The 14088-nt window shown below is 40.5% G+C and overlaps 1 protein-coding gene across 2 annotated transcripts in view; it reads right to left on the bottom strand.

Annotated features, from left to right (window-relative positions):
• Nucleotides 1-14088, bottom strand: part of LOC149451731 (alpha-2-macroglobulin-like) — a 141504-nt gene that overhangs the window by 35229 nt on the left and 92187 nt on the right. For both annotated transcript variants that reach the window (XM_089690324.1, XM_089690323.1), the window contains exons 21-25: nt 7620-7738; nt 5720-5771; nt 2728-2811; nt 2418-2594; nt 227-308 (exon numbers count right to left, since the gene is read on the bottom strand). In XM_089690324.1, coding sequence (XP_089546450.1) covers nt 227-308; nt 2418-2594; nt 2728-2811; nt 5720-5771; nt 7620-7738 — 514 coding nt within the window. The remainder of the gene's footprint in view (nt 1-226; nt 309-2417; nt 2595-2727; nt 2812-5719; nt 5772-7619; nt 7739-14088) is intronic.

Raw genomic sequence — 14088 nt, forward strand, 5'->3', positions numbered from 1 at the left:
TTCACAGGTCTGGTCCTTCCAGCGTGAGTGCTGCCTCACGGGACTACAGAAAGCTAAAATAAAGACAGATTCTGGTACTTACTGTGTACCAGCTGCATTTCAAAATACATTAAGAATGTATAAGTGTGGTCTTTTATATTTTCCTGAAGTTCCCCTTTGAAAAAAACTGATAGAATTTCTCTATAACAGTACCTATTTTGTGTCCCCTATACCCAACTGTCCATACCAAGTGTTCCCTTCTCCAAACCGAGGTCCAAAAGCACTATATGAGCCATCAGAGTGTTTGTAAATCAGCTGCTTCTGATATCCTGTGAAACGATAAGAAAATAAATACTATCACATTGCATTGTCTCTATTTGAACCTTTAGCTTTAAAGTAGATCTAAAAGCACTTCACTATGACTATAAGGCAGTAATACAGCCTTTCTCAACAAGGGTTCCTCCAGAGGTTGCTAAGGGTTCCTTGAGCATTGACAGATTGACATCTTGCCTGATGGTGTCTTGCACCAATGTCATTCTGCAGACCCTGTGATCTGGGACCAGTGGAGCTTCTGGTTTACCACGGTCTCCAATGATCATGTTAACTGTCTGTAAGGGGAGCATTCTTTCCACTGTCCCCCTAGTATGGGGACACTAAACTGACCACCACAGTAATGGGTATTCTCACTGACCAGCAGTGCAACAGGACATGTTTTTCACTAAATACCAGTGTAAACCTAATGGAACTAAAGAGCCCTAACTACACTCCAAGCACATGGTTGCTTTGTTGCCCCATTGACTTGAACAGGTGAGTTTGACAGGCGGTGCCACCTGCAACTTGACATTCCGTGTTAAATTTGCAAACATCCTCCTCTAGCTGCATGGTAGGCTTTAGGAGGGAGGTCAGGGGGCAGATTTCCTGGTACGAAAAAAACGTTAATGGCTACAAGGTTGAGAAAGGTTGCTATAGGAAAATAGTCACATGAGAGAAAAAAGTACTTAATTAAATCCTTGTACAGAAACAATGGAATATTGGTCACATGGTCTCCACCAGAGATACTTGGTGAATGGATGTTCAAACAGAGCACCCAGGTTACAGTGAAGTGCTTTTGCTGTTAGACTATAGAACAACTTTAATGTTGCCTGTCCAGGATTCATTTCCCCCTGCTGTCCGCTAATAATGATTTTAGTGTATTCTGAATCAAATTATAATTTTCATTTTTTGGGGGGAGGGGGGTGCCCTGTCAGATAGGCTTGATAGGGCCCTGTTATTTCTAACAGCAGCCCTGTGTAAACCTATGCTCTTTAGTGAGTGGAAGCAATATTTCCTGTTTATAATCAGATTAAGATATTTGATCTGGGACTTTACAGTCCAGAGACTGCTGGTTAAAAAAAATATTATTATTCATACTATACATTATTCTACCAACATAACAGAAAGAAAAAGAGGTGTTCTAAGACAAGATATGGCCAATGGGCAAAAATAATATAACCATCCTTTAATATGGTTAATAAACATCCATATGTGTGTGTGTATGGGAAAGGGGAGACGGGGACTCAATAATTAAATAGGAACTCCAAGCTTATGGATAAATGGGATACTGATTTAATATGAGGAGCTGCTGAAATCACAGATAACTAAGTATGTAGTTCAGAATTTTATCCCCTAAAAAAAAAAAATCTGTGGCAAAGAAAGTTTTTTCTGCATCATGGGAGCTATGCCCTTTTTGTCTGGATCAAGCCAGTTAAAACGTGCTACTGAGTAAGGAGTGGGCACAATCAGAACCATGTTTATTGTTATCTTTTTTAATCTTCGTAGAAAGTGCTGTTTTTATATTGCCCTTGGTTGTGTTAGGTAGAGTCCTGCTTTAAGTTCCTTTTTCCCCACATGTTTTTACAAATAAAAATCAGACACAGGAAGGCAATACATTTTTTTTTGTAACAATTACAGAAAAAAAACAGAGGGATTAAACCGGCCATGCATGGGTCGAATTCCGAAAGAATTTTCTTTCGAAAATGTTTTCTAAGAATTTTTGTTCAAATTGTGCACCATTAGTGGGCCACATCAACGGATGATTTTTGAGCGACCATTGAATTTGAGTGATAGGGCATGTTGTAAATTTGTTGAAAAACAAACTATTTTCTAATTAACAATGGAAGAATCGTATGAGAAATGTAATTGAAAAATAAATGAGCATGAGCTGTGACCTGGAAAGAAAAGAAAATTCTTTTCCACAAAAATTCTTTTCTGTAGCAACATGATCCAAACTTAAAGGCTTGGTTGGTCGAATTTCGAAATCAATGGTGGCACCATCAAATTACAAAATCCACAAAATTTTCTAAAGAAAATTTGTTTGGAATTTGACCCATGTATGGCCTGCATATGTCATGTACTGAACCCAACGAGAAGCAATGTTATGAGGTGCTGCTTTCTCTCACCTGTGCTCAGGTAGCTCAAGGCTTTTGATTTGAGCTCTGGGGTCAGCTGACCGGTATTATTGAGATACTCCAATATGAAGATATTGGGGGTAAAAAGAGCGATATTCTGTTCCCCACATCCAGACGGCATCTTTAGCAGATTACCTAAATTCTGCATTGCTGTTCCCATGATATCACCTAAAAGAATTGATACAAAAAAACATAAGGCTATTTATTAATGTTATAAACCTTTACGCTGCACAATTTACAGCAGTTTTCCTAATACTGTTTTCTAGCAACTGTGACCGTAAACCATGCCTAGTTTACTCACCAATCGCAGAGAAGTAGGCACGTTGAGAACCTTCCACTATCTGGCTTGGGAGCTTCAGGGAAATTGTTTCTGCTATCGCAGTGCCTGTATATAAAGATTAATGGATATTAAACCCCAAATACATGAATAAATGTAGCTGCATATCTTGTACCATTGCTTGTCACCATTGCTTTCTGTTCCCAGTTTTGTGCAGTTGCTACAGCATTACCAGCCTATGAAGGTTTCCTCTGATGGAAGAATTTTATCCAAAACCACATCTTCTATTAATATATCCCATAATCCATTTAGTCTGCCAATGTTGAGTGGAAAAATTGGTGATAAAAGGACAAGAGATTTTGCTAACATTATCTTTGTCCTTTTCGGTTAAAAAGAGGATTTGTCTAAAGAACTCATTTCTCGTATTAATTTATCCATTTCATCTTCCTGATACCCTCTCTGTAAAAACCTATTCTTAAGAGTCTTACTTTGAGTAAAATAGTCTGATATATTAGTACAATTCATTCTCATCCTAATAAACTGACCTTTCGGAATCTTTTTTTTTAGTAGGATTGTGACAACTCATGAGAGGAATGTAACTATTTCTGTCAGTACTCTTAAAGAATGATTTTGTTTCAGTTGAATTCTCTACTGAGAGTTAAATCTAAGTTAACTTCTTTATCGCTGGAAGTATAGGTCAGTTGAATATTCTTTTGGTTATCATTTTAAAAAAAAATATGAAATCTAATAATGATCCTTCATCACCATTCCAGACTAAAAATATGTCATTGATATATCTTTTGTAAAAACTCAAACTCAGCCACTGTTTGCCAAAAATAACCTTTTCCTCCCATAAATAAATTGGCAAGACTGGGCGTGAATTTCGCACCCATCGCTATTCCCTTGGTTTGAAGAAAGAAATTTGTATCAAACCAAAAATAATTATGAGACATGGCAAAATTATTCAAATCTAGAATAAATATTTTTTGTTTGTCATAGATCCCATCAGTTCGATTTAGAAAAAAATGTATTGCCTCTAAACCATCATGATGTGAGATATTAGTGTACAGAGAGGTGGGATCTGCCATTACTAAGAATGCACCTGATTGTACCTTTAACCCACTGAGATCATTAATTAATTGTTTGGTGTCTTTGATATAAGGCAAGGTTTTAAAAACTACTGGCTGTAGAAAGAGGTCTATGTATTCTCCAAATCTGGGCAGTAACAAATCAATACCACTTATTATTGGTCTACCAGGAGGGATTGTTTGATTATTATGAATTTTAGGTAGATAGTAGATCACTGGGATCCTAGGAGAAGAAGGGATCAGATAGTCTTTTTCTCTTTTATTTAATATACTTCTTTTATATCCCTTTTTAATAATCCCCATTAATTCCTTCCTATATGATGAAGTAGGGTCCTTACTAAGTGGCATATAGTTCTCAGTATCATCCAAAATATTATACATTTCCTTCATGTAGTCATCTCTGTCCAAAAGGTCAATACCTCCTCCTTTATCTGCCGGGCGGATAATCAGTTCCTTTCTATTTAATAAACTTTTTATACCATGACTGATTTTAGCATCTTGCAAGGATGTATTTTTACCTGTATTTTTTCTAAATTTCTCAGAACCATTTCTTTAAAAATGGCAGTTTGAGGGTTAGAACTGCTAGAGGGGATAAATAAGAAGCATTTCTTAAATTAGTATGCACATACATAGGATTAGTGGTTGGTCTAGAAATAGGACTCTGCAAAAAATGTTTTTTAAGGGAGCCTGGTCTGGTAAATTTATGCAAGTCAATGAAAGTTTGTAACTTATTCAGCTTGGCATTGGGGTAAATTTAAGCCCATTATTTAAAGTATAAATCTCCTCTTCTTTTAGTTCTACCGTATTTAAATTAAAGATGCCTTTGGAAACTACATTTTTCTTTTTTTGTTGATGTCTGTTGATCTTTCTACCTCCCCGTTTCCCCCTCTTTTGGTGATGCTTCTTTTTCTGCCTGTTCTCTCTCCTAAAAACTGATTCTGATGCTTGGTTTGATAACAATTAGTGGGTGGGGCCTATTTGTATAGTACAAATATTGAGAGGGATTACCAGAGTGGTGATGATTAGTTCTCCCCTGAAAACTCACTCTTCCTCTATATAAATTGTGCGGTTGTTGATTGCCAGATCCAGATCTGTACCTACCACCATTGGATCTCTGCTGATGTCAGAAGGCAGGGTAGTTGGATGTATCATAGTCTTGCTTATAGGACGATAGGTCTGTAATATGTATTATTTGAAGGCCTGGGTGATCTATAGTTTTGCTACCAATAAACAACTCTATTAGGTGGTTGTTGAGAATATGAATTTTGTGGGTGTGTGTAAATATACCTATCACCCACATGTTCATCCTCCATTGAGTATAGGGGTTCATAGCGATTATGTACTGGAACTCCATAAGAATTGTCATCTTGTCCAGTAACATAATTATGAAACATCTTAGATTGCTTATTGCTATAAGCAAGAGCACTTTATGGTGGTGGATGGACACATTTTTAATTAATTTTGGTTTGCACCATTTTTTTTTTCACATGGACATTTGACATGAACTGTAGGGGGATACTGATGCTGTTCTGCTGCATTCCACTGCGTGGGTGCCCCATTCTGGGCACCATGCTGCCATTTTCTCCTCTAATGCCATCAGGAGCCCTAATGCCTGTTCCTGGTCCATGCAGGCATCCCCCCCAGTGACGCACACAAGCTCAGACCACTGCCTGCTGTGTGTCCCATCTCTTGCAGTCTACTGGGATATGTGGTGCAGATATCCCAGGAAGCTTTAGAGAGGAGAGCATGTGATTTACATTTAGGGGTGGGAGAGAGTGCAATGATGCCTAGTGTGTCAATTGAATGAAGGTCTACTTTAACGTAGTAAGGCTTTTTTCTATAAGTTCACTTTATTAGTTTGTACAAAAAAACATTGAGTGTCTCATATGAACTGGAATATTTACCTATAGAAATAATATAAAATATACCTTTACCGCAGACCATGGCTGAGTGTGTCTCCTCTTTTTCAAATCCTTCAGGCTACAAATTAAACACAAATCTATGTTATATTGCACTTATACTTTTGGAGCATGCTACTTGGTGGGAGAATATTTATAGGCATGTTTATAATCCAAAATTCCCACAATAGTCTTAAAAGCTCATGTATATTTTAGGGCCAACTCATGTAGATGCCAATTCATCTTTAGGGGTGGTGTTGGGAACCTAAAGTATCTTGAAAAAAACATAAAAACATGTGGGAAATAAACCCAGGACCACAACTCTGCACAGACACAGTGCTCTCTACAAGCATTAAAGTATAACTAAAGTCAAAACTTTTTTTTCAGTTTTGGATAGAGTGGAGAGGGATTAAAACACCTGTCAGGTTTTAATTGCTGTCTGTGCCCCCATTAGGGAGATTCACCTTCTCTACTGTATGTGTCCTGTTTACCAATATAATCAAAAGTGAAAGTAAAAGAAACCCCAAAATTTAAATTGTTCCAAGAAATGTAATAGAGGAAAAATATTTCCATGGGGACACTAGTTCTGGTGACCTGGGGGGTCCCCAAGGAATTCCCTTAATTTGCAGGGATTTTATCACTTCCTGGGACAAGGAGTGAAGGTTAATCTTCCTAATGGGACACAGATGGCAAAAACTAAACTGAAAGGGGTTATGTAAGGGAAAATGGAGCAGCCATTTCTAGATATAAATATGAAATACATTGGTATTGAATTAGATGGCCTAACAACCTATTTCCCTCTCCTGCTGGCTCAACATTTGGCACTTCACTTCTACTTCCAGTCTATTGTCTACAAGATTGTTGTCACAGCCTTTGAAGACCTGTCAAACATGATGGACATTTACATGTGAACAAATAATCACACCTCAATGAGATTACACCAAAGGACACTGGAAGTAACAATAACATGTGGACTATTCGCATCTCAATGAGTTACACCAAAGACACAGATGACTCTTCAAAGAAAGATCAGATAGCTAGGTACCACCCACTGTAGAGCATATAAATTGTATTAGAAAGCCCTAGTTAGACAGAGCATAACTTTGAATCCAACACCATGTATTGTTCTGCTCTCCCTGCATGGAGGTCTAGCTACATGCTTGTATAATAAACATCTACTTTTCAATCCGGCTTCAGCAGTCAAAATGTTACTGAAACCCATGTGTTTTGGGTTTCCCCATCAGGTTATAACTAGGGGTGTGGAAATTTTTGAAAAAACTACTTGTCCAAGGACTAAATCGGTGTCCCAAACTACTTGTCCCTCATGACAATCTACTTGTCCTGAGCCAGTCACAGGCCCCCAGATGGGCAAGCAGAGCCTGGAACATATAGCAGGTAGGGAGGAGAGGCTGACACTGTGGGCTGTGTGGAAGCAATCGGGTGGCAGCGCTGCTGCCCAAATGCTTCCACCTGACAGATGAGCCCTGCTGCTTGCCCACAGCAGGGCTGAAGGCAAAAAAAATTACCTGCTCGGCGCCTGGAACTACATGTCCCGGGCGTCGGGCAATAGGAATTGCACATCCCTGATAACCCTCCCTTATTCTATCCAAAATGAAAAAAAAAAGTTCTACTTTAATAAACTGGAAAAGGGCCTTCAGATGGTCCAGTAGTGAACACTATTAATGGTCAGACAACTTACCTTTTATTACATGGCCTGGGTTAAATACCACCTTACAGAAAATATAGTGCAAAATTCCCACCCAAAGTCACAGATAGTTTTATTAAGTAGTAGGGCTGAGGATTGGGATTTTTTTTATAGGTAAGTCACACAAATAATGAAGATATGCTGTCATATAGACATTGTACTGTCATCCTCCATTTTCATTTCCTGCACAGTAAATATTGTGATCTAATGACAAAATGGACTCACCTCCACAAGAATTTGTTTGGTGATTGTGTCCTTCCTCCCTTGTGTTGGGTTTACAATCTCATTTCCGCACATTCCTCCTCCTTGCAGAGTCTGAGCACTCACCGTAAAGTTCACTTCACCTGAGACAGAAAAGGGAAGATCTCTTAAAGTACACTGTCTACAGTAAGGGTATTGAATTAAAATCCAAGGAGGTACAGTCACTAAAATTTTCTTTCAGCCAAGGTCTAAATCTCAAGTTTGTGCTATGACATCAGAGTGCCCCCGTACATCAAGTATCCCCATCAGAGCACCCACTTACATCAGGATTCTGCGTCAGAAGGCTCCCTTACATCTGGTGTCTCCCATCGGTGTGCCCCTTTACATAGTTGTTTTCATTAGAGTGCCCCATTATATAAGGTTCCCCCATCACAGTGACACCTTACATAGGGGGTGCCCATCAGAGTGAACCCTTACATTATGTGTCACCAGAGTTCCCTCTTACATCACGTGTCTCCATCACATCCAGGTGTGCCCATCAGAGTGCTCCTTTACACCAGGTGTGACCATCAGGGTGTCCCTTTACTTCAGACGTCCCCATCACAGTGCCACCTTACATGTGGTATTCCCGTCAGAGTGCCCCCCTTATATCAGGTGTCTCCATTAGAGCACCTCTTTACATCAGTTATCCCCATCAGAGTGCCCCCCTACATTAAGTGTGCTCCTTTACATCAGTTGTCCCCATCAAAGTGCCCCCTTACATCAGATGTCCCCATCACAGTGCCACTGTACATCAGGTATTCCCATCAGAGTGCCCCCTTATATCAGGTGTCCCAATTAGAGCATCCCTTTACACCAGTTATCCCCATCAGAGTGCACAACAGAGTGCATTACATAAGGTTACCCCATTACAGTGCCCCCTTACAACAGGTGTCCCCAGTACATCAGGTGTGCCCATCAGAGTGCCCCTTTACATCAGGTGTTCCCATCAAAGTGCCCCTTTCCATCATATTCCCACATCAGAGTGCCCTTTTCCATCACATGTGCAATCAGAGTGCCCTTTTCCATTACATGTGCCCATGAGAGTGCCCCTTAACATAAAATGTGCCCATCAGCATGCCCCTTATTGTATGTTTAGGGGTACTCAGATGGGCACATTTTATGTTAACAGGGCACTCTGACGGGTACATTTTATGTTAAGAGGCACTCTGATAGGCACAACATAAAATGTGCCCCTTTATATCAGTTGTCTCCATTAGAGTGCCCCTTTACATCAGATGCCCCATCACAGTGCCACCTTACATCAGGTATTCCCATCAAAGTGCCCCCTTACATCAGGAGTCCCCACTAGAGTGCCCCTTTACATCAGTTATCCCCATCAGAGTGCACAACAGAGTGCATTACATAAGGTTCCCCTATCACAGAGACCACTTACATAAGGGTGTCCCCATCAGATTGCCCCCTTACAACAGGTGTCCCCATCACATCAGGTGTGCCCATCAGAGTGCCCCTTTACCTTAGTTGTCCCCAACAGAGTTCCCCTTTACATCAGGTGTCCCCATCAAAGTGCTCCTTTTCATCATATTCCCCCATCAGAGTGCTCCTCTTCATCATATGTGCCCAGCAGAGTGCCCCTTTCCATCACATGTGCAGTCAGAGTGCCCCTTTCCATCACATGTGCAGTCAGAGTGCCCCTTTCCATCACATGTGCAGTCAGAGTGCCCCTTTCCATCACATGTGACCATCAGCATGCCCCTTATTTTATGTTAAGGGGCATTCTGATGGGCATATTTTATGTTAAGGGGCACTCTAATAGGCTCAACATAAAATGTGCCCAACAGAGTTTCCATTAACATAAAATTTGCCCATCAGAGTGCCGTTTAATATAAAATTTGCCCATCAGAGTGCCGTTTAATATAAAATTTGCCCATCAGAGTGCCGTTTAACATAAAATTTGCCCATCAGAGTGCCGTTTAAAATAAAATTTGCCCATCAGAATACCCCTTGTCCATCGCCATGTCCCTGTAAGTACAAACACACCCTTCCTTGAAGACAGGCAGGGAACAAGAGCTAGCAAACATAGTGAGCTGCAGGGGGCTAGAGGGATCCACTGCACACAGCAGATAAAAATAGACATGTTTCTTAAAAAAAAAAAAATCACTAATCACTAACTGAAGTGTCCCCCTCTTATCTTATGATAAGACATATCATGTGGAGTCACTCTGCACATGCTCAGTTTAGTGTGTATTGGTAGAGAGGTTTTTTTTTTCTTGGGAGAGTGCATGTGATCAGCACAGGGCCAATCAGCACTGTCCAGGCAGAGGTCAGGGGTCCTGCATGCTCCTAGACCAGAATGAAAACTCCTCTTACAAGCTTTAACATGTGCTCTGTTGGACAATGATAGAAGTCACAAGACTGCTCTGACTGCTAAAGAGAAAGGTATTTCACAGTTTATATCTACTAAATCTTCCATGTTTTGTGTACTGTAGGAGACCAGATATAGTGGATGCAGGATCCTGGGTTTAGTAACACTTTAAATATGGTGGCTGTATCAGTTTTCCTTTTATTAGGCTTTTTTCCCTCTGTCTTCACCTGGTGATCAGTACCACACCTCCTGTATTAGAGTGCCTCAATTCTGATCGAAAGAACACAGAGACACATTCAGCACTGTCAGTCTGGGGGGAGGGGAGAGTTAGATGTTCCAGCAGATGTACTGCAAATACCCAAACAAACTGAAGCCAAGCTCCAGCTAATACTTTATAAGCAGTTACAGCAAACATTTTTTTTCCTTTTGGGATAAAGGTTTTACATAAATAAAAGTTGATTATTGCACTCATTTATTAAATGGTTTGTATCATCCCTGTAACTGATACATCTGCAAGAGAGCTTGTTCTTTTGAAAAACAGACTTACTGGATCACCAGATGATAACAGAAGAACGAAAGTCTAAAAAGGAAAACTAATGCAGCCATCATCTAAGAATTGGTAAGCCGCAATATGTTTGCTTTTGGGTATAATACTGCTTTAACAGCAGTGATGTCCAAAGGATGGATTTTTAAATTGCAGTCATAGTAAATCTGTCTCATAATCTGATTTACTGCTCCTGTTTTACACTGCCTTGCTGTGTCATACAATTGCCCAGTACCATGAGAAGTAACACAGGCACAGCTTGGCTATACAAATGCACTTGTTAACTTTAAGACCTTTATCTATGCAAGTCTACAGTTTCTTCATGGTAACAAGCAAATACTGAGCATTTTCTATTTGATGCAGCATGTTCAAGCACAATGGAGCAAAATAGCTAACAGTGGATTCTTACAAATTTGGTCTTCAATTTGTTAGTGAATGCCAGATCCTCTGTTCTAAATATAAGAAGGTATAAGCCCATTGTGTGGCAAGAGAAATGGCAATTAGCAATTGTATTAGAACAATGATCTCCAAACTGCGACCCAAGGGCCAGATGTGGCCCTTTGCTTGCCTTTGTCTGGCCCTTGAGGCACTATTCCTCCCACTGACACCAATGATGGGGCACTATTCCTCCCACTGACACCAACAATGGGGAACCATCCTTTCCACCGACACCCCAACGATGGGTCACTATTCCTCCCACTGACACCAACAGTGGGGAACCATTCTTCCCACCAACACCCCAATGATGGGTCACTATTCCTCCCACTGACACCAACAATGGGGCACCATTGCTCCCACTGACACCAATGATGGAGCACTATTCCTTCTACTGACACCAACAATGGAGCATTATTACTCCTCCTACTGACCACATGACCATCATCTCTGAGACATTGTGGATTCCCACTGATGCTGGGGCATTTTCTACTCCCAGAGTCTGGCCCTCCTAAAGTCTGAAGGACAGTAAACTGGCCCTTTGTTTACGAAGTTTGGAGACCCCTGTCTTAGAGTCTCAAAATACTGTATGTGGGGTGGGGTATATTTTACTTAGGGTACATTCTAATTTGCTAATCCTTAGCAAGCAGCATGTACAGGGATATGGAAAATGACAATGACATGAACACACACACTCCGGTTGAATTGGATGGACTGGTGTCTTTATTCAGCCTTACCAGCTATTTAAATCCAGTCCCACACTGGGTGTCCATAAACAGCAATAGGCAAGTCACCCAACAGTGTTGTACAGGCCATGCACATGCAGTGGTAAGTGAAGGGGATCTGTCTTTGCTTTTCCAATGGAGTAATAATTTATGGACTTTGCTTTGGTTTTTGCAACATACAGACTAAGAGGTGAACACAAGCCACATTGACTTTGTAAATTGTTGCATCTGTAAAACAATAGTCTCCTATAGGCATAATACTGAAATGTGTGGATTATTTGCTTTCTTTCTTTCAGTTGCAAATCCAACTGATTTGAACATCTCTTGTAATAATTTGACAGTTTGTGGTCCATTTCCAGAACATAAGAGGTAGATGGAAACCTCTGAACTGCTCTTTATCATTTAGACATTTTCCCACATCACTGAACCCTGCTCATTCATTATCACAAATGCCTTGATGAAGGGTGCTATGTGTCCTGGAAACATTGCATGCTTTATTATGTGATTCAAATGAAATGAAAGCAGTTTGCTATGAAGCACTCATTTTGGTGTGCAGACGACACAGCTATATAGTTACCTAGTTGGTCTGGTTGAAAAAAGACACAAGTCCATCCAGTTCAACCAACAGGAGAGAAAAAAATGTATATGTAATTGTAGAAATACATAACCCTATACCCACAGTTGATCCAGAGGAAGACAACCCCCCCTCCCCAATAAAGTATGATCCAATTTGTTATAGCAGGGAAAATAAATATTCCTTCCTGATCCCCCAAGAGGTAGTCGGATATACCCTGGATCAACTGTACCTATAAATAAGTGTATCCAGTTATATTTTGTGTATCTAGGAAAGAATCCAGGCCTTTTTTAAAACAATCCACTGAGCTGGCCAGAACCAGATCTTGAGGGAGTCTATTCCACATTTTCACAGCTCTCACTCTCTTACTGTGAAGAAGCCTATCCGTATTCCCTTTTCCTCCAGATGTAAAGAGTGCCCCCTTGTCCTCTTTGATGACCTTAAAGTGAATAACTCTAAACCAAGTTCACTATATGGACCACTTATGTAAAGTATTTATACATATTGATCATATCCCCCTTAATCTCCTCTTCTCAAGAGAGAATAAATTCAGTTTCTCTAATCTTTCCTCATAGCTGATCTCCTCCATGCCTTTTATAAGCTTGGTTGCCCTTCTCTGCACTTTCTCTAGTACCCTGATATCCTTTTTGTAAACTGGTGCCCAAAATTGAACAGCATATTCTAGATGAGGTGCTACTAATGATTTGTACAGGGGTAAAATTATGTCTCTTTCTCTGGAGTCTATACTTGTCTTGATACACAAAAAGATTTTGCTTGCTTGGCATTGGATTCTATTATTAAAGTGGTACTAAAGGTTCGACTTTAAAAAATAAAAAAAAAGTGTCATACTTACCTGCTTTGTGCAGTGGTTTTGCACAGAGCCGCCCCGATCCTTTTCTTTTTGGGTCCTCCGCCGGCGCTCTTGGCTCCTCCTCATTGACCAGTGCCCCCAGTAGCAAGCCACTTGCTATGTGGGCACTGATGCGTGTTCACTCCCCAGCCCGGCTCTATGTATCCATAAGACACATAGAGCCACAGCTCAGCCCTGCCCCTGCTCTCTCCTTATTGGCTCACTGGCTGTGATTGATCTCCCGCTGCTGTATCAGCCATTAAGGATTAGGAGTCCCGGGACAGCCAAGGCTCTCGGGCACATTGCTGGACTAGAGGGGGCTCAAGTAAGTATTAGGGAAGGGTGGGGGTCTGCTGCACACAAGTTTTTTACCCACATGCATAGAATGCATGAAGGTAAAAAGAAAATCTGCCGTTACAACCACTTTAAGCCTATGATCTACCAGAACACCCAGATCCTTCTCCTCCATTGACTCCCCCAGTTGTACTCCCCCTAATATATATGCTGCATGAGTGTTTTTAGCACCCAAGTGCAAATCTTTACATTTATCAACATTAAACCTCATTTGTCACATAGTTGCACAACCAATGACATCGGCTTGTGAGCTGGAGACATCCTGTAAGGATGGTATTCCACTGCACAGCTTGGTGTCATCTGCAAAGACTGAAATGGTACTTTGAAACCCAGACCCTATATTGTTTATAAATATATTGAAAAGTAAGGGTCCCAACACTGAACCTTGGGGTACACCACTAATAACCCTAGACCATTCAGAGTATGATCATTAACCACTGAATACGGTCTTTAGCCAGTTTTCTATCCATTTACAAACTGATTTTTCCAAGCCTGTAGACTTTACATTAGCTATATGTGGGGAACCTTGTCAAGCATGTTTGCAAAACCTAAGTATACAACATCCACAGCCACTCCTTTGTCTACGTTTTTGGTATACAAATGCCAATCTCTCCAGGAATTGAATCTATTAACATACACCAGTACT

The sequence above is a fragment of the Staurois parvus genome, unplaced genomic scaffold, assembly GCF_062004578.1.
Source record: "Staurois parvus isolate SC_StPar_1 unplaced genomic scaffold, SC_StPar_1.0 ptg000525l, whole genome shotgun sequence".
Classification (NCBI taxonomy): Eukaryota; Metazoa; Chordata; class Amphibia; order Anura; family Ranidae; genus Staurois; species Staurois parvus.